Source organism: Cupressus sempervirens, chromosome 10 (genome assembly GCF_028749045.1).
Source record: "Cupressus sempervirens isolate cs-2001-9-10 chromosome 10, ASM2874904v1, whole genome shotgun sequence".
NCBI lineage: Eukaryota > Viridiplantae > Streptophyta > Pinopsida > Cupressales > Cupressaceae > Cupressus > Cupressus sempervirens.
In genome coordinates this window covers 483,038,692-483,066,164 of record NC_143127.1, presented here as the reverse complement: position 1 = coordinate 483,066,164, position 27,473 = coordinate 483,038,692, and the positions used below count along the sequence as shown (strand labels likewise).

Genomic DNA, 27,473 nt, shown 5'->3' with positions numbered 1-27,473 from the left:
TAGTAAGTGTAGAGTGCAATAAGCTTAGCAAGGATCCTATATGACATGTTCATAAGGATAACAGGCCTCTAGTTCCTAATAAGCATTGTCCCCCTTTTCAAGCATAAGCTTGATAAGACCTACATTAATCTTTGAACCCATATAAGTCTTGCAAATAACCTCATTATAGACCTGAAGCAACTTACTACCAACCTAGCCCATATTGACCTTGTCAAATTAAATAGGTATACCATCAAGGCCTAGTACCTTGTCATTGCTCAAGCACGATATAGCATTATTGATCTCCTCAAGGGAGAAAATCTTGTCAAGGTATACTAACTTCTCGAAGGAGAGCTTTTTGGTAATAATAGGTTTGATTTTAGCCCTAGCCTCCTCTGTATTACCACTTATTTCTTCAAAAGAGAAATGCTTGCCATAGTAGGCAACAAAAGCTTGGAGGATGTATTTTTGACTTACTTGCATTGACAATGTTTTTCATTAATTGATTGTTAATATGTTTGTTGTTTACACAAAAAACCTATTAGACAAATCAAGTTGACATTTGTTGTCAACGACATACATGTTGTTTTGCTAACTAAAAGCTTTATCATTTTTAAAATAATTTATTTCTGGACTTAGTTTTAACTTTTAAAAGATGTCTATACTCCTGCCAAAAAAATACACTTAAGAACAAAAAAGTATACACCCATGATTGTTCATAGAATTGTATGTATTGTTTTACTTAGTTGAAACATATGATGTGTTACCTGTATAAGTAATCCAATATTATGTGAAACAATTGGATTAATCCTTTCGTAAGCCAATGATTCAAACTATTTAGGAAGCACACAAATTAATAAAATTTAAACTAAATGATTTCTTGATTAAAAAAATTCTTGATTTATAATATAGCAATTTAAATGTAATTTCATCAATAATTTTCCTGTAGATAAAGAATGACTAATAATAATTCAATAATAAATAATTGTAAAATACAAATGTATAATAATAATAAAATAAATTAAATAGAGGGCGCCTTGGACAAAACTTAAGACTTATCTTTCCTACTTAATAGAAAAATAATATTATTATTTAATAAAAGCTATTGAAATTAAGTTCAAAATTAATAAATTGAATTTATTACTGAGTATTTAAACTCCAAACGACCCATAGGCATTACATCCCACTACTGCTATAGACTGTGCCCCGTGATAATTAAGGTGAAGTTAGTGTAGGTTCTTACTTCACAAACAGCGATTTGGTGCATAAGAACGCCCATATTTGAAGTCTGTACCACTTAAATGTAAGTATTAAACCCCATCACTGATGTTGGTTGTACCTTGTATCATAATAGAGGTAAGGTGTAGTATTTTACCCTAAGGTATTTAATGTGTGCATAGACATTTATTATTTAAATTGTACATAATAGTTACATAGTTAGGTGTGATGTTGCTGCACAAGGGTATTTAATGTCTGAACCACTTGCTCATAGTCATTACACCTAACAACTGTTGCCTGTTGAGCCTTCCACCATAACAAAGGTTAACCCGAAGTAACTTCTACGGTCACAAACAGCTGTTAGTGCATCAGACCCCCTACGCATGTGGTAGCACTTCATCACTTAAATCGTGTATCCTTGGGTTTCAAACTCAAAGCAAGGTAGGGAAGAAAAAAAAAACCTTCCTAATCAACTTCAACTGACGGTAACTGAAATCAGGATACAAAACCTTCTAAAACCATCATTTGTACAGCTATGAGCAATCTTACATGTTCTGGACAACTCTAAGTAAAAAGAATACAGGAAAAGTATCCAATGCTCTCCGAAACAAAAGGCCCTGCTATCACTCAGAAGAATCTATCTGGAGAAAACCAAATTTACTTATACATTAGAAGGCAATGAAAGGCTCATTCCAGAGTAAAACCCTTGAGCCAAATTAACCCATTTTTGAGATTTCCTCTTCGATGTCCTTAACTCAATACAACTAGCCACAGCTATGTTAGAAATACAATTTGAAGATAAAGAAGCTATCAGCAGAGTTATAATACAGTACAATAATAGAATATCAACCTGGGAAAGCCCCTGCCACAGAAGCATTACCAGTACCACCCTGACGAAGCTGAGATAAAGATGCATACAAGGAGCGCTGTATTGCCTCTGCCACTACTCGAAGTCTTCCCTGATTAACATCTACTGAACTACCACCTGGACCACTTCCACTTCCATTCCCAACAATCTCAACTGCTTTAGCCACTTTCTGTTTGCAGCGATCCCAATCCTCCATACGTGGCCATAATGCACGCCCACCATGACTACCTTCCATGCCTAGAAGGACCATGTGGGGAGTTTCACCAAAAGCGTATTTCAATCTTACAGAGACACAGTGAGGCAACCATGCAGCACCACCAGCAGCATTTACCTGAGGAATATTAGCAGGATCAAGGACAACAGTAAGTCCAAACTCTACTGCATTGTGTGGACGATCATAATGAATGTTGCTCTTAGCAACAGCACTAATTGCTCCATCCAAAGGAACCTGGCCTACATTGTCTACAGACACTGATGTATCAGTATTCGACCCCACATGGCATTCTAAGCACAACTCGACACGGGTTCTCTGTAAGGGGGCTATATCACCACCCTGCCCTTGTGATGTTCCCTTCTTCCAAGCAATGAGTTTTAAAAATTCCCGCAGAACCCATATTGGCAATGTTAGCAAAGTAATAAAAGATGCAACTCTAGAAGCATCATATGGCTCTGAAGCAACTCGGCCACTAAAATAGTCACATATTTCATGAATTTCAGCAGAGCTAAGTTCATCTTGGCCATTTGTTTGGTTTTGCTGCTGCTGTTGCTGTTGCTGTTGCTGGTGAAAACGCTTCACACTTAGAACTTGTAAAAGAAGCTGGACGCGATGAACACTTACAGCAAAGACATAACCTCTGTAGAAAATCCACACACAAAAAAATCTTGTTTGAGATCTTTCAATGGAATTCTTATTTGAATTTTGAATGGAAACCCAGTAATATTAAATTTAGTGATTCTGCTGTTCTAGCTTATCTAAACATAATGAAGTTACCAATGCATGATACAATTTTATGCAACAACATACTTTGAGAGTTCTTTCATATAAAAATCTTACAATTAAATTTATTTCTGCCAAATATTTCTCAAAAATTAATATCAGTAGTTCCACTAATCCTTTGCGTAAAGAAATTAAGCGAATAAACATAACAGAAAATACTTACCCAACAAAGAATCGCAATGCAGGTTGCTCATGGTCCAAGTTAAGAAGTGATCCTTCATCCTTTTTCAAAATTGAACGCAGAATCGATTTCAAAAGATCTGGTAATTGCGAAAATAACCATAGAACCCCAAGATATTTCAGAATACCGCGCAAGACTTTCTTAAGTGCAGGCAGAGGAACCCATCCTCCTCCATAGCCACCATCATCCCCAAGTCCAATGAATGCAGTGTTCAGCTCTCCTCTGACATGGACAGGCACAGCAGTTGCTGAAGGCATTGGACGTCCAGCATTGAGTACTGCAAGATTTTGTACTCCCAATACATTGTTCACTCTATTTAAAATAGCTCCTGGATTTCCAGATGTTGAACGAGACACTCCAGGAGAGTTAATGCCCATTTTGTTTCCACCAGCAGCAGGAGACTGTGCATTGCTTGCACTAGAATTATTTGCGTTTCCAACACCCAAAGGTTGTGGAGTCAGAGAATTATCCGGTGTATTCAATCCCAAGGCAACATGCTCCATGATAAAGGGCCGAAACTGTGGACAAGGCATTGAGCCTCCAGCAGCAGGGCCACCCTTTGGTGGTGTAGCAGGCTGCAACCACACTTGATCACCAGCAAAGCAGCGCATATCAACAGCAAAATTCTTCCGATAGATTATGCGAATCCAATAGGGACTTCGCAATACAACTGAAACATCAGTGGGCAACAGGGAACTTGGCACTATTCCTGGTCCTCCTCTACCAGCACCTGATACAATGGGTCCATTTTGTGTATTATAATTACCAGTAGCTGCTCCATCATTAGTACCCCCACCAGATATTACCCCTGTACTTTGATTAACAATTGAAGATGTGGCATTTTGAGCCAAACTTTGTGACATCATTAACCCATTTACTTTAGCAGCCGTGGAAAATCCAGATGGTACTAAATTAATGGCAGTTGCAGCTGTCCCAACCATTCGTGCAGGACGTATAGCACCCGCGAGAGCATGTAAAGGTCCAGCAGTTAGCTGAATGCAATCAAGCAATGATGCAACTTCACCTCCATTGATGAAATCCTCCAAAAACTGCAAAAATAATATAGTAGAAATATGAACGTTAAAACAGAAAACCACAAGGAAATGTTTTCAGGACATATTCCACTGCTTATAGTATCTTACAACTAGTTCCAATGTGCTACAGAAGGTTTTGTGCAACCAACTAGAGTGAACCCTCAAAGCAGTGCATAAAGGTTTCAATGTGGTGAAATGTTCAACACAACTTTACGATTTCTGAAATTGACTACATTTCTGAGACTTGTTGCATTAGCATTGAAGTGTTGAAAAATAAATGATTTAAGAAAGCTCTACATTTCTCAGACTAAAAATGCTTGACCACAGTGCAAGATAGGCTTCACGCCTGGGACTCGGTTTGCTCAAAAATCTAATTATTGGGTTCACTGTATCATTATCAAGCCGGAGCACAGAACCCATGTTAAGTTCATATCAAACTCATGCTTGCATGTTAAAGATAAGACATATGTTGCCCAAATGAGAAGATAACGAAAACTTCAGAATAATTAGTAATTTGGAATCATGAGTTCTTGATGAGGATGGCTGGGTGATACTGCTCAAAAGTTTTGGTAGTTTTCTCTTTGCCATATAATATATTGATTACATACAATGAAAATTGGTATGACATGAGTTTATAAGAATTTTCTCTGCTCTTTCTTTCATTTTATTGTCAATATTTTTCTCTTTGCCTCTCAGTTATATCACTGCAGAGGAATTGGTCCATGACAATGAGTGCTTGATAAATCATTATCACCATGTTAGATAAAAGGTAATAAAAGCCTATAAATGGATTAAAATTGTAAATTCCATTCGTCTGAAATAAAGAACATTTTTTATGACATATATAATGGCAGAGTTTGAAGCAGAAAAGAATACAAGTTATTGAACGTGTTTGTACAGCATTTTTTGCTAGAAGACAAACTGTATAGATCTAAGAGAGACAAGTTAAAGGTGGTGTGTATACAATGTCGACAAAGAGGTACAGCGTGTTTGAAAAGATAATACATACATCATTCAAACATCTGTAAATATTTTGTTGAAACTGTGATTCTTCCTTGATCCACCTAATTCTTATGCTGTAGTGAAAATCTTAATTTTGTTTATGGTTGTTTCTGTTAATTATTTTTGTACTCTGGGATTTTGTATAATCTGTACAGTGTATTGAACAAAAAAAATATCCCATTCACTGTACAGCACCTATTCTGGGGGTTAATTTGCTAAAATATTTTTTGAGAGCACTCTGTTGGAGGATTGCTACATTTTTTTCTAATCTCTATCAAATGCGCATGGACACCTTTCTTCCCTAAAGGTTTTCTGCAAGCAACTTATCATTACGGATCTGATCTAATGTTCAAAAAAATTGTGTATGAGCTTCACTTCACTGGCCCCCCAAAAATGTGTACTTTTTATTTTCAATCTTTTAGCATTCTCTTCATATGAAATGGTCTTCAGATTTGCATCAGATAATATTTTTTTTTTAAATACTGTAACAGTATTTTTGTTGAAAACTAAGATTGAAAGTCAGCCTTTAAAGTTCTAAACCCATTGAAAACACTGAGCATAACAATATCCAAAATTGTCCAAATAATTTAAGGCACACACTTGTAATTCAGCCAGTTTTCTTGAATTTGCTAAAAACTTCAAAAAGAAAGTAAAAAGATCCCTTGTTCAATTCACCTCAAACTCCCAAAAAACTCACTTTTCAAGAATTTATCAAGATATTTGAGCCCTCTAGTCTCTAATGTTCACATGGATTTTCTGAAAACTGGACTTTCCTTTTTTCCAACATAGCTTTACAAGATAGGGTACAAGCTGTCAAGTTAGTATTTCTAATTCTTGAAATTTGTGAACAAGTCTAATTTTTCATTGGCAAAGAACAAAATATACCCAAATTCTTTGGGAAAATTAAAGATACCATGTCCAGTGGCCAGAATTGGCTTACACCAATTGATATTTATCAAGCAAACTGTTTGCAATACTCAATAAGATAAACATAGGAGCTCTGATGCTTCTATAAGCTTGCTATTAGCTGTTTTGGAAGTCTTCGTAGATGGAATATCAATAACACATTGCATGGGAAAGTAATAAGGTTGCATGATCGGTGGCAACTTCCCACCCTTCGCGATGTTTTGGTTTATAATGATACCCAAGCAGTTTCAATGTTATATGACATAAAATTCCTCTATTTGTGGATTGCATTGCTCTTACTGGTGCATTTTTTTTGGTTTCCAAAACATTTTCCTCATGTGATCACGGACTTCATAATATCCAGACGGCATCCTATTTCTGCACATTTAAGCTGAAACTCTGACAAGAAGCAAACTTGCTCACTAAGTGTTGGCAACAGTTTTAGCTTTTCTATGCACAATTTCACAGACAATAATACACTCCAGTGACAAAAAGAAAGATTGATTACAGGATCAAATTGACATCAAGGAAAATCCAAGTATATTACAACCTCTTCCAAACTTTTTGTAATCTACTATCACTCATAATCAACCTCAGAATCTAACTGTTGTTTAGAAGTCTATTGCTAAGAATCCCACTTTCAAGAAAACAGTTGTCAAGCCTTTTATCAAAGTCAAACCTCTTGTCAAATTTGAATGCACTGAAGCAATATGCGGTTTCAATTCCCAAGTTTGTTATTCATCAAGAGCAATATACTCTTACTGTGAAACGCTGGGAAATACTGGCTGAAAACAGGACATGTGGTCTAGGGTACACAAGTCTAAAGTTAAACCAATTTCAATTATTGCAAGTGTGTTTCCACAATCCATGGTAGTAATTTTTAATTCTGGATTTAGATTATGTGTATAATTCAAGCCAATGTTTCAGGTCACATTCTGTGAACCATCATCAAGGCAACAGAGCAGCAAGGAGATGAAAAGTATGCAGGTTGCACAGGAGTAGACTTATGAAGAAGTAGAGAGAGAAGAAAACAACAGAAAACAAGAAGAGAGCAAACAAGAATAAAAGAAACCTTAAAAGGGATAAATGAAGAACAATAAAAATGATTGAGTGAAAAAGTAAGCATAAAAAGAAAATAATGCATGCACATATATATTAATAAATAGATCAGAAAGAAAAAGTAATAATATATATTATAATATAAATATATGTAAATATAATATTATATTATATATATATATATATATATATATATATTAATAAGAAAATATATATGCAAAAATAAACAAAAAAATCTAAAACTAAATAAACATAAAAAATAAATATAACTATAATATAAGGAATATAATACTAAAAGAGAATAGAACTATGTATATCTCTAAATATATATATTACTAAATGAATTAATTATTATATATATTACTAGAAGAAAGAATAAGACAAAAAGATACTAAATGACAATATATATAGAAAGATACACACATATACATAAATATATATGAAAGGTGTATATCTCTCTATATATATTTATATATATAGAAAGAGGAAAAGCGAGAGAAATATACAAAAACTGCTAAAAAAACATATCTAAAAAATAAATCTAGAAATAAACAAATGCATATAGAAAAATACACATATTTACAGATATAATACAGAAGTGTAAAAATAAAAAATATAGAAAAGGCGAAAAATATGAATAGACAAAAACAATATGAGCAAAAATATAAATATAAAATATAGATATCAATATGTGTGTGTGTGTGTGTGTGTGTGTGTGTGTGTAAATCCAAGCAAACAAGTAAAAAATAAGAGACTAAAGAGCAAAAAGAAGAAAACAAATGAAAAAACCAAAGAAACAAGAATGAGGAAAAAGAGGTTAAGAACAAATAAATAAAGAAAAAGAGGATTACAAAAGAGAAAGACAAAAGAGACCAAATGCTAGAAATTGATAATACTGAGAGGGACCAGGGGGTAAATCAGTATTCTATAAACTTTTACCCACAAAAGAGGAACACGGAAGAGAAAGACAAAAGAGGCCAAATGTTAGAAATAGATAATACTGAGAGGTGGGGGGTGGAGGGTTGGGGGTGGCGGTGGGGGTGAATCAGTATTCTATAAACTTTTGCCCACAGCTGGATATTGTTAATTTACTTTACAACATGCATAAGAAAGTAAACCAATAATGTTGAACGGTAAATAAATCCATACACAAAGAGAACTCATAAAACCATATTTGTTAACTAAAGAAACCTTGGCCAAGGAAAAACCACAGTGGGGATGGTAGGGATGGTACCCACAAAATGATCCACTAAACAAAAGAATCTTGTTAAGGATATTGACCCTGTTAGGAGTCTATGAATTACATATAGTGTCTCAGTCCTTATTTGAGGACTAGGCCATGTTAGAAGCCTCAACCCTGTTAGGAGTTGGTAGTACAATTACAATTGTATGCAAGAAGAGCCCACTACCCTAACATGCAATTATAGAATTCGCTGGCTTAAATAAAATAAGATAGATACAATAACCCCTTTTTGTTGACTCCTATACTTCGCATATCTCTGATCTTACATCAAAATTCACATCACAAATTTCTAATATAAGTTTGCATGTCACATACTGAGTTTGCATATACACCATAGACTTTGCATTCTTATCCTTTACTTCACAAGTAATGATTTCTTACTTATACCCTTTTGTTTTACAAAACTCTGTTCAGTTGGGTTGACGTTTCTATACGTTTGGCTATATACAAAATTAGCCAATGCTAACTTAGGGTAAACATCTAGAATGTCGTCCTTAAATAATTAAGTAAATATTTTGTGACCAAAAAAATTCCTTAACCTATTATTAACCCTTTCCTATTATACTCTATCCTATCTTGTTCACTATCCTTATTGGTGTTTGACTTGCAACTTCACCTGTATTGTCCGTACTGATCTGCACACTCAGGTACGTCATCAAGACACTTGGTTCTACTTGTCCTTAACTGCATGCATGCCAACTGTCATTGTAGACTTTGCAATATCAAAATCATCTCTGCACTAATATTAAAACTGTCTAACACTTAGACAATATTCTATCTTTGATCATGGAATCTTGAACTGTACAATCTATCATCTCTTCAAAAATATATGTTCACATAAATGACAACTAGACAATATTCTATCTTTGATCATGGAATCTTCAACTGTACAATCTATCATCGCTTCAAAAATATATGTTGACATAAATGACAACCCTTTACACAACCTACTTAGCTATATTGCCAACAATCTCCCCCTTCAGCATTGATGGCAACATACGAGAAAATTGGCTAAGTCCCAAAATGATACTACACAAATTTTCTCAAAATTGGCCTTTAAAAAATTTCAAAATTTGTGGATCATTACATATAACCATCTTTTCCTTAAATCTCCTAATCCTATTACTCCCCCTTTCTTCATATATTTATGCAATCATTTTGTTACTCACCCTTTCATTATACTTTATACAAATAATTCTCTCAAAATTTTCTTATATACTTCTCCCCCTTTGACATCAATCACAAAGGTGTCAAATCTTATTTACATGTCAAAATTTGAGTTCATTACCTCCTTCTTAGGCTAATAGGCGAGAAATATAGTCTCCAAAGCTAACTATCATACTCTTCATGTTCTTTACCTATGAATCTTTTACTCATTCGGAGATGTTGAGGAGAGCGCATAATCCATAAAACGCAATCTAAACTGCATTCAAATCTGAGAAAATAAAGTTGTCAAAAGATGTCTTGGCTGACAGACATTCTTGCAACTGACACACAATGGTGCTCAACTTCACAGATAGGTGTTCTCTCAGAAGCGAGAACCTCTTATGATCCTTGTCTTTCTATCTTCCAACAAACTTATCATAAGTCTTACTAACATGTGCTTCAATTGCTTCAATCTTTACGCCAAGTTGACTTTACCTGATCTGCTAGTGCTTTCACTTGTGTGTGCTACTTCTTAAACTCATCATCAATGTCTTTTGTAAAAATGAAAGACATTGCACACTTTGCATACAAGGTTTTACCTTCAACCTCACACTTTCTCAATGTCTTGATACAAATATCAAGAGTTAATAAATCATTTCTGATGTTCTGACAGATAGTGTCAAACATCTACGCATCATGCTTTGCTTGAGCTTGTGTTGTTGCTACTTCTGACAAACTTGTGAATTCGGCATCAAATGCTTGAATCACAGCTTTGGCTCTATCTTCGAGGTTTGGATGAAGGGATTTATCAGTCAAGGTTTCTTGTAACTTCTCAGTTACCTCTATGAGAGTTTTCTGAAAACTCTTTCCTTGTTTGTTCTTGCTAATGATCTTCCTAAGTGATGATATCAATTCTAATTGATCATCATCATCTGAGCCTGTGAGTGCTTGATGCACTTGCTTCTCCCTTCTTTCTTTGTTCCTCTTCTCTTACCTTCTTCTCATCTTCTATCTTCTTTTCTTCTTCCTCTTTTCTCTTCTTCTCTTCTTTCTCTTTTCTTCCTCTTCTCTCTTCTTATTTTCTTCTTCTTTCTTTCTCTTCTCTCTTCATCTTCTCTCCTCCTCTTCTCTTCCTCTTATTTCTGCTTCTTTTCTGCCTCTTTCTTCCTCTTCTTTTCTTCCTCTTCTCTTCTCTTTTTCTCTTCCTCTTCCTTATGCTTCTTCTCTTTTTCTTTTCTCTTCTTATCTTCTTCAACCTTCTTCTTTTCTTCTTCTTCACTCTCTCTTTTCTCCTCCTCTTCATCAAAGACATTGCCAACAATGCAGGGGCCAAGATCCTTAAAAGGATCCCCTATAGTATTTACTGTCACCTATGTGGCACCAACTTGCATGGTGTCAGCTCCAATTATGATTTGTGGCACTACTATTGCTGATTTCAAATCTTGCATCATCTGCACGATTGTTGTCTCTATTTCCACGTTCACTTCCTGATAGTTGCCTCCCATAATTAATATGGCTCTCTTCTTATTCCTGAGATAAGGTTCCAAACCTTTCAATAAGCTCACCATGTGTTCATCACTGTCAATCTAACCCAGTTTGCTAAGAAGATTATGTCTGATGATCACGTCTTCCTCTGCAACTCTCTTTCTTCTATTTATCAATCTCTCATAGAGATCCTTAGGAATATCATCCTTTACATCTTCAAACTTCTTATTAGACAAATAATATGTCTAATCACAACATTTTCTAACAACAATCTATCTATACTAGTGTACAAATGGTAAATACTTAAACTGGACAAAACTTCCTTCAGTAATTATTGCGCAATTTACCTTGTGAATTTTAGGCTTCTAAACCTTCCTTCCTAATTGCACACTTTCTGGTTCCTACTTAGAGGTCTCCCGATGTTCCTATATCTTCCTATATCTTTCTGTAATGATCTCCACATTAATTGCACAACTACCCAATCTGTAAAAACTGCTCTCTACTAACCAGTAAATGTGTTTCCATTCATACAGATTTGTACGATCTCCTAATGGGTTGCGCTCTTAACTAGAGCTTCCTTGCGATCTACGTTGTTAAATATTATTAGTATCCTTAATATTATATATTATTTATTATTATATAATAGTATATAATATATTATATATTATATATATATGATATTTATCTTAAAGATGATTTACCATCAACAAGGTATCTCATAATAAAATCAATCTAATAGAAGCTATAACCTTAACATGCTTAACCTTTTGTTAACTACGCAATTTCTAACTTGACCTCTAGCTTTTGTTCCATCTTTATGATTCTCTGTCTTCGATAGAAAAGTGTTTAATTCAAGTGAGATGAATCACACACTATGGCTGACTTCAATCTCTCATCAGGTGCATCAAAATATTGTTCCTCTAAAACTGTATGTGAGCTTTCTGGATCATTTGCTTTCACAAACACTTCCTTAAATTCTTCAACATGCTCTTTAAGTGCCTCTTTCTACCTATTATTGCTATTGTTATCATTTCTTCTGTCATTTATGTTATTGTTCCTTCTGTAGTTTGGATTCAAGTTAAAATTCCTTCTATCCATTCTGCAAAATCTTGATGTGTCCAAAGTTATTGCACAATTGACATACTAGTGTATTCTTTCTTTGATTAGGTCCATTCTGATTAACCAGTGCTTTGCAATTCCTCGTGATGTGTCCAAAGTTACTACACTTATAGCAACAATGTTCCTTCTTGTTCCATTATTTCTTTCTCCATCATTGGATCTGCTTGAGGATCTCCTTCTTTCATTACATGTTGGGTTAGTATCCCTAAACATCCTGTTATTGCCATTATTACTATCAAACTTAGGTTTCTTACAATCAACTGCTTTATGTCCAAAACCATGACAATTATAACAATAGAAATTAGTAATAGGTTTGAAAGACTTACCTGTGCAATCTCTCTTCATATGACCAACTTCATTGCATATTCATGTCTAACTTCCTTAGGTGGTTCAACTTGCCCTGTTTGTTTTGGTTCAACATATTTCTCAAGTTGATTTACTTGATCAACTTCTTTAGATACTTTTGTAGACTTGCTTGGTTCAATCCTATTCTGATCATTCTCCTTAGGTTTAGGGGTTTCAACAACTGGATCTAGTTCCTTCCTAACTTTAGTTTTCTTTGCTGATTTTTCTCCAACAAGATATTCAAGACTTGTCTTATCATAAGATCCTTGAAAGAATAATTTTTCATCAATTTTCTCGCCTACTAGAATATAACTTTTCCAATTGTTGCTTAGCCTGGGTCAACTCTCCTTTCACAATGATATTGTACTTTTCTAATTTTGCATGCTCTATTTTGATAGAATCTAATTCAGATGTTACTTGAGTCAGATGGAATCTTAGATCTGTAATCTCAAATTTTAGATCTGAATCAAACTTGTCATCGTCTTTCTTCAGACTCAACTTCAGTTCAACAATCTTGAATTCATGTTTCAAAATCTCATTTTCTTTCTTAAGAGTTGCTACCTCATCACTATCACTAGTCTACTTTTTAGGATCTTTTCTAGATTTGAGATAATCAATATTATCTTTCAGTTTACCAATGTAATCTATAGCATCTTCATACCTTTCTTTCAGGTTGTCTCTTTCTTTTGTAAGAAGATCAATTTCCTCAAGGGCTTCTTCAAGATTCCTCTTTAACTATTCCATATCCATAGGGATCTTACTCAAGTTGTTAAGCCTCTTCTGAGTAACTGTACTCTGATACCAATTGTTAAAAGTAGATAATACTGAGAAGTGGGGGAGTATCAGTATTCTACAAACTTTTGCCCACAACTGGATATTGTTAATTACTTTACAACATGCATAAGAAAGTAAACCAATAATGTTGAAAAGTAAATAAATCCATACACAAAGAGAACTCATAACACCATATTTGTTAACTAGGGAAACCATGGCCAAGGGAAAACCTCAATGGGGATGGTACCCACAAAATGATCCACTAAACAAAAGAATCATGTTAAGGATATTGACCCTGCTAGGAGTCTATCAATTACATATAGTCTCTCGGTCCTTGTTAGAGGACTAGGCCCTATTAAAAGCCTCAACCCTGTTAGAAGTTGGTAGTACAATTACAACTGTATGCAAGAAGAGCCCACTGCCCTAACATGCAATTATACAATTCAGTGGCTTAAACAAAATAAGATAAATACAATAACCTCTTTTCGTTGACTGTTGTACTTCGCATATCTCTGATCTTACATCAGAGTTTACATCACCGATTTCTCACATAAGTTCGCATATCATATATTGAGTTCGCATATACACCATAGACTTTGCATTTTTCTCCTTTACTTCGCAAGTAATGATTTCTTACTTATACCCTTTTCTTTTACAAAACTTTATCCAGTCGGCTTGATGCTTCTACATGTTTGGCTATATACAAAATTAGCTAAAGCTAACTTAAGGTAAACATCTAGGATGTCGTCCCTAAATAATTAAGTAATTATTTTGTGACCAAAATAATTCCTTAACCTGTTATTAACCCTTTCCTATTATACTCTATGCTGTCTTGTTCATTGTCCTTACTGGTGTTTGACCTGTAACTTCGTCGATGTTGTTTGTACTAATCTACACACTTATGTACGTCTTCAGGACACTCAGTTCTACCTATCCTTAACTGCATACATGCCAATTGTCACGACAGACTTCACAATATCAAAATCATCTCTGTACTGATATTAAAATTGTCTAACACTTGGACAATTTACGTCTCTAATCATGGAATCTTCAATTGTACAATTTGTCATCTCTTCAGAGATATATGTTTCCATAAATGACAACCCTTTACACAACTTGCTTAGCCATATTGCCAACAAAGGGAGAGGAACCTAACCAAGGGAGAGAAACTAAGAAAGGGCAAAACATACAAAAACACTGAATGAAGAGAAAGGAACCACCAAAAAGAGGGGGACTAAAAACCTAAGGGGCACAGAAGATAGAATGGGGCCACATCCCACTAAAGAGAAAGGCAACAAGATAGGAAGAGAAGAGACATCACAAGCGAGGGCAACAGTGGAGATTGATGGAAGACAACAAAGAATTCTACGAGGAGCTTAAAGTCCACCCTTCATCTCAATTAAGATTGGCGAGTTAGTTAAAGATCTTAATGGCCTCTTTAAGCTTCCTATTAAAGAAATTCTCTTCTTTACAAAGTATGAGGCTGCTATCTAGACAAATGTGATGCTTGGTGAAGGAGTGCTCCACCAAGGCAGACTTGAGCACACGCTCATGCTTGATGTCTGCATCATGCTCTTTGATCCTAGTGATGAAAGAGCGACACCAATCTAAGGAGATACTCTACACATCACTTTATAGACCCCAAAATACAAAAGGTCATATCTAGAGTCTTTGAGAGGAGGGATACGATTCTTGAGGGTAGAGAAGGGTTCGAAGGAACATCGAAGACCTTTCTTAAGGACAATTTTGGAGATTTTGTGAGAAAGGCATCCAATGAAAGGAATGGACATAAAAAGTAAGTAAGTGGGTTTTATAGTCCACGACACTATGCCATAGTCGGGGGTAATGAAGATTGGGTGGGGGATGCCATAGTCGGGGGTAATGAAGATTGGGTGGGGGTAGGGGTGGAAACAGACAAGAAAAAGGTTTTGGCTTGAGTGGAAGGCTCTAGAGATCTACATGTTGGAATACCCATTAAGTTTAAAGACTTGACAAAGATAAGACAGTTCTTGCTTTAAGTTATCTTCGTCACAAATGCGATAAGCTCTAAGAGCAAGGGTTTTTGGACTCCAACCTTTGGGTGTGGGTGGTGGTGAGATGAAGCATGAAGATAAAGATCAGCATAGGTAGCCTTGCAAAAAACACAATGACCCAAGGAGCTATCAAGTTTTTTGAGGAGTTGAAAATCGAAGAAGAAAAATTGGCTGCCTGCTTCAAGCTCTTTGGTGAAAGAGATGCAAGGGTTGACTCCATTGAGGTGAGAGTAGAACTCGTCTAATTTGTCACAACCATGCAGCCAACAAACATTGGTATCATCCACATAGCACTTCCACCATTTTGGTTTAAGCGGAAATGAGCATAAAGCAATATCTTCAAAATGTTCCATGAAGAGATAGGCAATAATAAGGGAGAGAGGGTAGCCCACGCCTATCCCATCAACCTCTTCATAGATCACTCCCTGAAAAGAAAAAATGGATCGCAAGTCAAAGTACTCTATACCAACCAATTTTCCGTCAGGTAATCTCCTTTAAAATAGTCAATAAAGGTCTTTATTTACTACCTCACATTGTTAGTAATTGAACCACCTACATCCAAAATGCCTATTTTGTTCACAAAGTGGTCATAGTGATCATAACTCACATTTGCTATCCCAACAACCTTCACTATACAGTTAGTGATTGATATCTTGCATAATGAAAATGTTTGATTTTTTGAGGATCATTGCAAATGTACTAAGCACTACCATGTATGTCGTATGTGTGTTCCAAATGGCAGTGACCTCTTATTTGTAATGAGAAAAGGATAAGAAAAGGCGTGGCCTATTCATTAATTTGATAATTAATATTATAACAAATATTTATATATATCATTATTATATTAATTTCTCTCACATAATTAACTTATATCTCATATATAATTATATATAGCTATAGTTTTATCCAACTAAAGCTACAAAACATCAACACTCCCTCTTAGCTAGGGAGGATAAACACAAGACAGATATCACACCACTGACAATCTTTACGAATGACACATTAAGGAGATCTTTGATTAGAAGACTCCTACTATTTTGATATCACATTTGATATTATGAGTATTGGCCTTCAGAATATCAACATATGATATTCACCAAATACTCTGAGTAATGGTCTCTAGAATATCAAAATGGTTTGTAGAACATCAACATATGATATTCACCATTTTGATATCACAATTGAGTATTGGTCTTCAAAATATCAACATATGATATTCACCAGATACTCTTTGAGTAATGGCCTACAGAATGAGATGCAAGATATTCATCAAGTACTATGAGTAATGGCCTCAAGAACATCAAGTCGTATGATATTCACTAAGTACTGTGTAATGGCCTCTAGAACATCACTTTGCATAACATTCACCATATACTCAAAAAATGTTTATAAGGTATGTGCACATGCATTCTCATAATGCTTACCATATAAACATCCACCATGCAAGGTAAAATCTATCATGATCTACATAGACATCGTAAGATATCCATCATAATAGAAAATAAAGTTATTGTAAGATTGTCATCTTTTAATAACTTCTGCAATTACAAGTGACATCACTTGAAAGTTGTCACTTCCTCATGATGTACAGCAGGGGTAGGCCCATTAGAAATTACACAGTCACGAGGTATGTTTATGAATCACAGTCCTCTTGATTGCTACAATTTATTGATCATTCAAGAATCTATCTCAACATGGTTTACTCCCTCTACATTAATATGATTGTGATCACCAAAGGTTGTTAGAATCATATTCTCTATCATGCTCCCTCTCTTTCGAGGTTGCCTTTAATAAAATGTCAGTGTCCCTCTCAATTGCCTTTTTTCCTTCAATAACATTCTCAGAGAAAATCAAGGAAAATAACTCATATATAGAAACACAAATAATGAGTAGACAAGTGTAATACTCAATAATAATAATTACTTATCACATGTAGACAAAAAATGATGAATCCACGTAGGATATGAGATTGGTTTTAGTATAAGAGAGTTCCTCCTCGTCAAGACTCTACTTCACATTCTCTGATTTTCTCACTTCTTTTTTATTCACTTATATTTTTAATATATGTATTCTAACTTTTCATATTATGTTGATGACTTTTCAAAAATCATGCCTCATTACCATTAACTACTTATTTATCACCATATTTGAATTACTCATATTTTCTAATCACTATAAGTTTATCACCTAACAATTTCATTAGTTAATAAATCTAAACTTAACTAATTCTCAATCTCCTTTAACAGATTTTAACCATATAGAGTAGTCACGATAAGGGGTTGTACCTCACGTGCTTGTGTGGACGGAACACACCCTTAGCAATTTGGGCAATCAAATATGTTTTTGGACCATCTATTTTTTGTTCCTTATATGTTCTCATTAACTAGTCACCCTTTCCATAGTTTCGGGTTTGTTGTCTATATTTCTCAATCATTTATAGTATTTGTAATTTGCAGGTCCTTCCACATCATATCTTCCTTTCTAGTCTCCTGCTCTCTTCATTTGTTTGGTCCTCAATCTTATTTGTCATGAGGTGTACGTTGTTCAATTACCTCTTCAATGCACAACCCTTACTCTATATTGTGCTCCACGTCACATTGCCTTTTAAACATTCAAAGCTAGACATGATATCCACTTAATATGATATCTCTCAAGAATGGATTGTTGCATCTTCGAGGTTTTCTCGAAAGCTTTATAAAGATCCATACCTTTCACCATTTCGGTCCATTAAAAACTCAACTTATTTTGTTGCTTCATCGATATAGTTCCCATATGTTCATTGCTCTTAGTAACAAAAGCCATTATAACAAGCGGTCCATAGCCATTAGAATCTTCATCTTGAAAGTGGAAGAGGGGCTTAAGAGCAGAAAGATCGTGCACCATTTACAGTATAAGAGGCTTATGGGTTCCCATTTTGACCTCTCATACATTAAACTTGGGCCCTACAAGTGCTTTCAACAGGGAGCTCTTTCCATCTGACTGACCAACAACCACCACAATCTCAGAAATTTGGAAGCTTTTCTCTAAAGGCCATGACACTCAGTTGCAGCCGATTGTAATCGCATACAAGCCATCCATGTATTGAGACTGTTTTCTGCTCACCCAAACTCTGCTTTGCCTTCGCCCTTGGAGTGATTTGACTTCTTACACTCATCCTAATTCAATTTGACTCTAGATCACATCTTGCTTTACTCATTTGTGAATCCCACGTCTTCAGCAATAGGGGGTCACTCCTCCATGTATGATTTTGCTTCTGGAGATAGATTCATTCTTCCAACTAAATAATCCAAGTTAAATTTTTCACATTTGCAGCCTGTTGTGATACCATGTTGGATTTTTTGAGGATCGCTACAAATGTACTAAGCACTGCCACGTATGTGGTATGTGTTCCGAATGGCAGCGACCTCTTATTTATAATGAGAAAAGGATAAGAAGGGGCATGTATGTTCATTAATTTGATAATTAATATAATAAAAAGAAAATATATATATATATAATTATTATATTAATTTCTCTGACATAGTAAACTTATATCTCATATATAATTATATATAGCCATAGTTTTATCCGACTGAAGCTACCAAACATCAACAGAAGAGGATTCAACAAGAAATACACCCGATCGGCATATTTCATATTCACTCTGCTATCTATATTAAATACACAGCAGCGATAATCGGGAAATTAAATCTACTCAGCCAGATACAATCACATAGTCAAACAATATCTACAATATATCATTACACGGAAGAAAGAGGAGCATGCACCCTGCAATCATCAACGGAGGAAAAGGAATTTTTGTGATAACCGAGTCTAAAGATTCAGTGCAAGTTAAAGATCATTAGGTGTCTAGCAATGATCATCTCATTGAGATGAATAAGCCATTACCATTTTTGCATAGTTGGGAATAGAAATAAACATTTGAGCATTTAAATTTACTGGCTACCCATATCTACATCACTAGTTATAAAGGGAAGAGAGATATCACTGAGAATTGGTATCATTACAAAATACAAATAAGACACCAGTATGCAATAACCCTCAGCTGGCTATATCCTTAACAATCATCAATTTTCCTTTGTTAATCAATAGTCTAAAATTTCGTTAAACATTTGGCAGTCTTTACTGTTATTATTGCAAATTTGATAATATGAATTTTGAAATTACACTAGAGAATGCAATTAGGCACTTACAATTTCAGATCAATTTAATACTAAGACGTTTGTATGAATGCCAAAATTAATTCATAATTCTGCCCTATGAACTATTCAATTTTATAATTATGAAAGACCAAGGATTTGCTCCAGTTTTAATTCATTACCAAGAATGTTTCAAACAAACAGTAGCAGCAATAATATATTAAAATGCCAAGAATGTGCAAATATAGATTGGCTTTGACTTTTAATTTGCAGTCCAATGTGAATCTACAACACCCCCAATAATATATATCGCAGGCCATATAAATTGAACACAGCTCTTGAAAATTGTAACACAGCCCCTCAGAAATGTCACACAAACCCTCCTTAGGTGAACATGACCCTGCAATTGATAAATTGCTGCCTTATAGTGAAATGGGCAGCTCTCTAACACTCAGATTGAACTCCCAACGAGGATGTAGAAGCATAAAATTAATAATTCAGCCTTCAATTCGTTCTCTAGAATCCAGTCCTCAGCACTTGTTCAATCAACTTCTCAATAACAATAGATCCAGTAGAGAAGCAATTACAATTTTCTTTTCCTCAGCAGCAAATTGCAAAATAAACTCAAAATCTAACTCTTCTACTTCAGCAAGGGCACAAAACCACTGACTCAGAATTGTCACAAAGACAAGTAAAGAGATGAACAAATAATCAGATGCTTTTCTCATCAAATGTCCTCATATTTATAATCTTCAAATGGCACCACTTTCCCAAAAGAACTCCATTTACACAATATTAAAATATAATAAAGTGTCATTAATATAATTTATTAATTGTTTTTTGCTTCAAAAATGACCTTTTCCACCATAACTTAATATTTTGACATGCAAGGCCGTTGTTTCTTGTTCCCACGACCTAAAACTTTTTGTCTTGGTTTCACTGAGCTATGATACTGAGGTGACTAACCATCAACACTAACAAAAATAGCAACCTCAATGTATTTAGATGAATAATTATTATTATTCACCTGTCTTGCGGAAACAACTGAAGAGGCATCAGAATCGAAATCTCACAACACCGAAGTGATCCTAATGATGAAAGACAATGAATGAATCTAACGAGGTGACTTACTATAAACAGATGCTCCCTTCAAGATTCTTGGAGCCCAAAATAAAAACTGGGAGCATCACTCAACTCTTCTAACTCAACTGAGCTCATCGAAACCAACAAATTGACTTACTATAAGAGTAACTCCCTCAAATGGAGCCAAACACACCATAGGCTGCTGGGGTCTATAACCATACAACTAAGACCCTCAAATCTCACTGTCAGCTCACGAGGGTCGCGATGGTGAACTGACCTGACCAACTGTAGGAACCTACTAAAAATGGGGACATTATACAGTATGTGATCAAAGCTCCATTTCGTATTTATGATGATTTATTTGATTATATATCTAGCAAAGCTGTTCATATTCTTCATAGAGGTTTTATGAACAAAGGAATCTATTTTTAAGTTCTGTGAGCAGACATTCTGGAGAACGTCATTTAGCCAAGTTAATAGGTTAGATTGGAAACTAGTCTAGTGATTTGCAACCAAGATATGAATATACATTTTTTTGGACAAAGTGTACAGATCAGAGTACATGCAAGGAAACTATTTATTTTTTGGCGTTCATATGCAATCTGAAATTAGTTTGAAACTGCAACGACTGTTACTGTGAAATTTTCTGCAATATACATCTGGTCTATGCTATTGACAGGAAGGAGTCCCTTAGTATAAATCCTAAGAAAACATACAAGGGGACATTAGACAGAGCCTTTATTTAAAAAGCCACTTGAAGTGCCTTGAAAGCCATTTATTGTGGCCTATATCAACCAAGTGGCAGGTTATAATACGAAAAAACGAACAACCACTGGTTAAGGAAAATGAGCATTTACAAGATAATGCTATCTACAAGGGAAGAAATCCTCCTCAGAACCACTTTCATACATTCTCTCTCATTCATGACACCTAAACAGCAGCTTACTAGCAGGACCTTGATTAATTGCCAGTAATTTTGGGTGACTTTCTCAACATGTCAGGAAATCATCCCAGAAACCATTTAAAGGGAGCATTTCTTCCCCCTCGGGACTGAAGAGCCTGCTTCATTTGCTGCATAGAAAATTAGAGCGACCTTTTTAAGGAAAAAGCAACTGCTAAAAACCCTTTAAAAACCTAGGGGATGAGTGCATTGTCATAGCAAATTCAGCACATCACATTTTGTTTTAAAACATCTTCTATTTTTAGTTTGCTTTAAATTATTTTAATAGACGACTCCCCAGGTAACCTAAAATTTTGGGGAGACTTTTGCTGTCCCCAAAATTTTATCCCCACTTTCCTGGTCAAACAGTTTTTTTCAACAAACAACACCAGTGGCCATACAAAGACTTCAAATCCATGAGTTATTGGTGAGTTTGGATATGTCACAATTGCAGATTCTGAGAGTTACAATGAAAGATGACTAATTTTATCCTAAAATGCAGAACACCGGTGCTAAATCACTCAATACTTGTCACACTCAATACTTGTAGAAAGCACAGTTCATGTTCAAGGAATGCTCTTCGAAAGTAATTTTCTATGCAATAAACTCAATGTTGAGAAGCAAAGCAAGAGTTCTAGCTGTGAAGAAACGTTCTTGAAAACTATAAAACCCAGTAATGAGGAACTTGCATCTCACTTTGGGTGAAAATAGAATATTTGACTCTTTAGCGTAAGTTGCAGATCACATATATGGCATATATAGATAAAGATATAGAGCCAAAAGGACTTCAAGGCCACTGAAAAATTAGTCCCTAGGGTGAAATTGATCTGACAACTTTTTATTAGTTTCAACATCCCATTTACCTCTCTTCTCTGATGGGTCAGATGTTATTACCTGTGATTGACAGTTCTCCAGAGTCCCTCTATAAACTCTACATGATATGATGTCTACTGGTTATCATGATGATGAGATAGTATACTATGCAATGCCTAACAATAATATGTGCACCGGTGCAATATTTACTCATGAAAAGATATTGGAATATATATAACATCATGAAAGGATTGCAATCCCCATTCCATCTAAAACTTTAGCGATTTCTTGAAAATTAGAATAGATTCTCAGACCAGGTTTGCTAATATGCTTTGAAGCAGTTATATATCTCTTTTACGTCCTTCCCCTAGATTTTGAACTTAAAACAAAGGTAGGCACAGGAAAAGCACCTATAGTAATAGCTTCCATGGCACCACCTGCTCGCAGATGCGCTCTTCTCGGTATGGTTATACTATGACTCTTTTAATATCATATATAAGCTCTCGCTCTGCCTACAGGGCTTCCTATAATTGAACAGGGAACAAACACAGCATATCTGGATCTCGCTCTCGCCCATTAGAATAGTAGGGCTATGCAATAAGCTTTGGATCTTTACCTGATGAATGAGTCTCCAACTGGGACTGCTTGCGTAAATCCATATCATCAAATGCCAAAAGAACTGGTTCAATCCAGTCTACTGGCACTATATCCTTATATGCTTCTGGGGGAACTGGCCCCTACTATTCTAAGGGAGCCGGATCCCCAATGAATGGAACCAAATCCTCTGCTGACTTTGGAAGGTATGCTTGCACGAGTTCATGATGTATGCATTTAGCTCTATATTAATTTGACCTATTAATAGGTCAACAGAATGAAGTCACTGCCTCCTCCTTAATACAGGACTCAAAATGTCTCTGAAGCTTCCAGTACACACCATCTGAGGTATGCAGTCCATAGTGTAACAATAACCCCCATTTGAATTTGAGGGATCTCCTTATTGTTGCTCAAGCTTCCAGTGCATTCATAATTTTTTAGACAATTTAATAAAAAAAAATAGTTAATTGCTACCAAAGAGGGGCTAGAGCCCTTGCAAAAAAAGATCGATCAATGATCAAAGAGGTAACAGACTCATAAGGTAAATAAGGACCCAAATGGTTACAAGGGGTACATACATAACCAAAGCGCCAACGAAAACACCAAACCGTCACTGCATGGGGCCACAAAGAAGGAAACCAACCCACACACCCTCACTGCAGAAGAGAGGGACCGCAGATACAACATGACCTAGGCAATCAAGAAGATGCCTCCATCTCAACAATACGTGAGAGGCCAGCCACCTAGTAACATCCGTACTGACAACAAGGTCCTCTAACTGACTAACGGCAACATTATACATTCAGCCGGTAACACAATTGGCTCTGCAATAAATATGGTGAAGCGATAAATATAGTGACTTGCTTCAATCATCACATAGCTCAGTCTAGAAATTTAACAAAGCATTAAAAAGAGATCAAGCTTGCCAAGAGAATAAATTAGAGATATATGGTTGGCTACACTGGGCAACCAAGCAAAAAAAAATATTGTGAACTCAAAGAAAGACTAAAAACACTATTTGATGGTTATGAGTCATGACAACCATAACATTTTAGATTATAGAAGGGGCATTGCTCTTAATTTGTCACTTTAATTGAAAATTTAAATAATTGGTTTTTTTTCAACTGTATATAATTTATAAATTTTCCATTCTCTATATTCTTACGGGGATATTATGTCTATGGGATATTTTTGCTTGGGTTATTATGACCCTAAGTTATTTTGTCCTTGGGATATTATGGTTGGGTTATTTTGTCCAGGATTATTTTTGTTGGGTTATTATGTCCTGTAGCCTCTTGAATGATGTAGCCAGCCCCATCTCTACAAGGATTGCCTTTTGCAGCATCGTCAAGTTCATCTTCTAATCAAGACTGAATGGCTGACCCCAACAAGCCTTGGATCTTTCATTGCTGCACTTGGCAGAGAGCCATTGTCCCAGTTGGTAAATCTTGACTTGCAAGAAACAAAAGTTATATTATTAGCAGTTTCAATCATGGCCTTTTGAATGACTTGAGTGAGCTGCTCACTATCCATAGATTTGCATTCAAAGATCCGTCGATCTCTTTCCTTCCAATATGCCAAATGACCATAGATGATGCTAAGACTCAGATTGAGGACCACAAGTTGCCTCTCCTGACAAACCAGCTAGCAATGAATCCCCAGATTTTTTTACCACGTAGGACTGAGCCAATAAAGTTCTGATTGAAGCCAATCCCAACAAGCAAATGCCACAGGATAGGATAGGAAGAGGTGATCAAGAGATTCCACGGCGGCACGACATAGGTAGCACATGGAGGGGCCCATGAAACCAATCCTATACAATTTGTCTGTCATCAAGCATCTATGGTGAAAGACCAACCACAAAACACACTTGCATTGACAAGACACACTTACTCCAACAAGGGATGCTTGGCACATTCCAGATCATATACCCAAGACGCGGCGAGTACTCCCCACTCTTGGCACCGCACCCAAAAATAGTGTCATGTCTAAGGAGACATGGGTGAGGTGCAAGTTCCAATTGCAAAGCAGTAATAACTTCAGCAGGTGGAAAGTGGCATGACACGTCTTTCCATTCCCAAATGGAACCCAACTCCTTAACTCTACATACCACATAGTTCTTAACCCAAAGACCATGGAGATCAACAATCTAAGGACCCAAGTCCTCAATTTGTAAGGTCTCTGCCAGGCATTTAAACATGCATCAAGAGTCACGTCAAAAGTCTAGCTGCGCTCGCCATTGCTTATGTTCCAAGACAAATGCTTGCATATGATATGTTTGCAGCTATTCATGAAGCGCCAAATAGTCAAGCCGCCAAATTGCTTGGGGCATGTGAGAATGAGAGAGGAATCTACACAACCAAGGTATTTCGCTTGTAAGACCCTACACCACTGCTTATGAGGATTACAAAACATCTTCTAGATTAGCTTAGCACCAAGGGCCAAGTTCTGTTGTCTAAGCTTCCTGATGCCAACACTAGCATGCTTATTCATGCATACAGTGTCCCATTTAATCAGAGGAATCTTCCTTACATCTTTTGAACCTTCCCACGGGAATTTCTTCAAGGCACCATCAATCTCCTTCTCGGCCTTAGATATGAGCTTCGAACAAGGTATATAGTAAATATGAATGGCTAAAAGCACAACCTTGGACATTGTGATACGCCCAGGTAGTGTAAGCCATTTGTTATGCCAGGACATGGCCTTCGACTTCAGTCGTCCAATGACCTTGACCAATGCTTTGTGGTGTTAATACCACTGAACACTTGGACGTCCAAAAATTTAGTTGGCAGGGCATCGATAATGAATTGGAGGATAGCAACAATCCACTTCTAAAGACTACTACAAGTGCCTTGTTCATCACTTGAACAAATTGCCTTTCATAGTTAGATAGAGTGTTATGGATGCAAATGGCTTCTTTGATACTAGATTTGCTATAGAGTGAAGAGTCATCCACGAAATTGAGAGTGTAACAGGATCGACACCATGACACAGGCTGGTGCCCTTCCACTTAGAATTATGCACTTGGTTCTTAATTGCATAACCCAAGGCCTCAGCGATAATGACAAAAAGAGAGGGTGATATGGGACCCCTTGCCGGATTCCATTGGTAGCCAAAAAAAAACATAGAGGCCACTATTGATGGAAATAGACAACCATACTAAGTAAATGCAAAAATAGATAAGATCACTAATTGCAAAACCAAATTCTTTGCATAACCCTGTCACAAAAGGACAGAGACACCTTATTGTAACCCTTAGAAACATCGAATCTTATGATCATGCCAAGACGTTGATCAGACTTGAGCAAGTGGACTATCTCACTAGTAAGAATGATACTATCTAAAATATCGTTGTTGGGCACAAAACCGTTCTGCTTTGTCGAAATGATCCTGCCCAAGATCTTTTTCAGCCAATTAGCAAGTGCCTTAGAGATCAATTTGAATAGGGTATTACAAAGAGAGATTGGCATGAAGTCATTGAAGCATTTGTGCTCCTGATTTTTGGGAATCAGAGCAATGATAGTGTTGTTAATAACTTTCACAAAATATTTAGACTTTCTAAAGTCACACAAGAAACCATAAGTCATGACCCAGTAAAATGCCAGCAATTCTGGAAAAAACGTGTAGGGAATCCATCTGGACCAAGGACTTTATCTGAATGGATCTAGAATAAAGTTGACTTCACTTCCTCACAAAAATCTTTTCACACAACATTCTGTTATCATCTTCAAACACAATCTAAGGAATAGGGATCAAGATGCCATCATGAGGGAGAGAAGGCAAATGGTTGTTGAGATGGAGTTGTAAGTGATTAATGGCAGCCTAACCAATATTGTCATGGCCAGGTATCAAATGTAATGTTCCCTTTTGGAACATTAGAAATATTGAAATCTTATTTCATGCAATATTAAAATTGACTCTGAGACTTAGGCTCAAAATATTAAAAGGGTCAATTTAATGTTTTATTAAGAACAAAGGGGCAAAGAGGAACAAGACGAAATGCCTTAGGGAATAAGACGAAACCAGAGAGGAGTCGAAGAGTCTTGGTTTGTGTATTAAAAGGAGAAAGAGACTCATTGTTGGGATGCTTAATATTATTATTCAGTTCAGTTTTCTCTCTTGTGAGAGTCTTAGAAAGCTTCATGCTTTCAACTAGTTGGAGGACGTAGCCCCTCGTGCTAGCCGGCAATGGACGCAAACCCATTGTCCCGGGAAACATCACTTTAGGTGTTTCATTCGCGCTTACAAGCAATAACATTGTTTAAGGAATTATAAGAGTTTGTTGGTTTAATCATACCGGTTTGTAATCCATGGTTGCATGTTCAATATTTTGAATGTTATTGTGAAATAACGGGTTATATACTTGTGGAGAACTTTCTAGTTTTATTATAGTATTGTATTCCTTGGGCCTAAATCTGAATTGAATGTTATACCCAAGAAGAAGTAAGTCAAATTTCTTTTGGGGTTTCTGCTGAATTTCCTTGTTCTAAAGTACATTTGCCATATTTTAGTTCT

General features: G+C 35.8%; 1 protein-coding gene across 1 annotated transcript in view; it reads right to left on the bottom strand.

Moving 5' to 3' along the window:
* Window positions 1-1,839: 1,839 nt before the first annotated feature.
* The window catches only part of SWP (RNA polymerase II transcription mediator), a 119,466-nt gene continuing 93,832 nt past the window's right edge, over window positions 1,840-27,473 (bottom strand). Inside the window, exons 7-8 of the mRNA XM_089807772.1 lie at window positions 3,226-4,292; window positions 1,840-2,919 (exon numbers count right to left, since the gene is read on the bottom strand). Coding sequence (XP_089663898.1) covers window positions 2,043-2,919; window positions 3,226-4,292 — 1,944 coding nt within the window. The 3' untranslated portion in view covers window positions 1,840-2,042. The remainder of the gene's footprint in view (window positions 2,920-3,225; window positions 4,293-27,473) is intronic.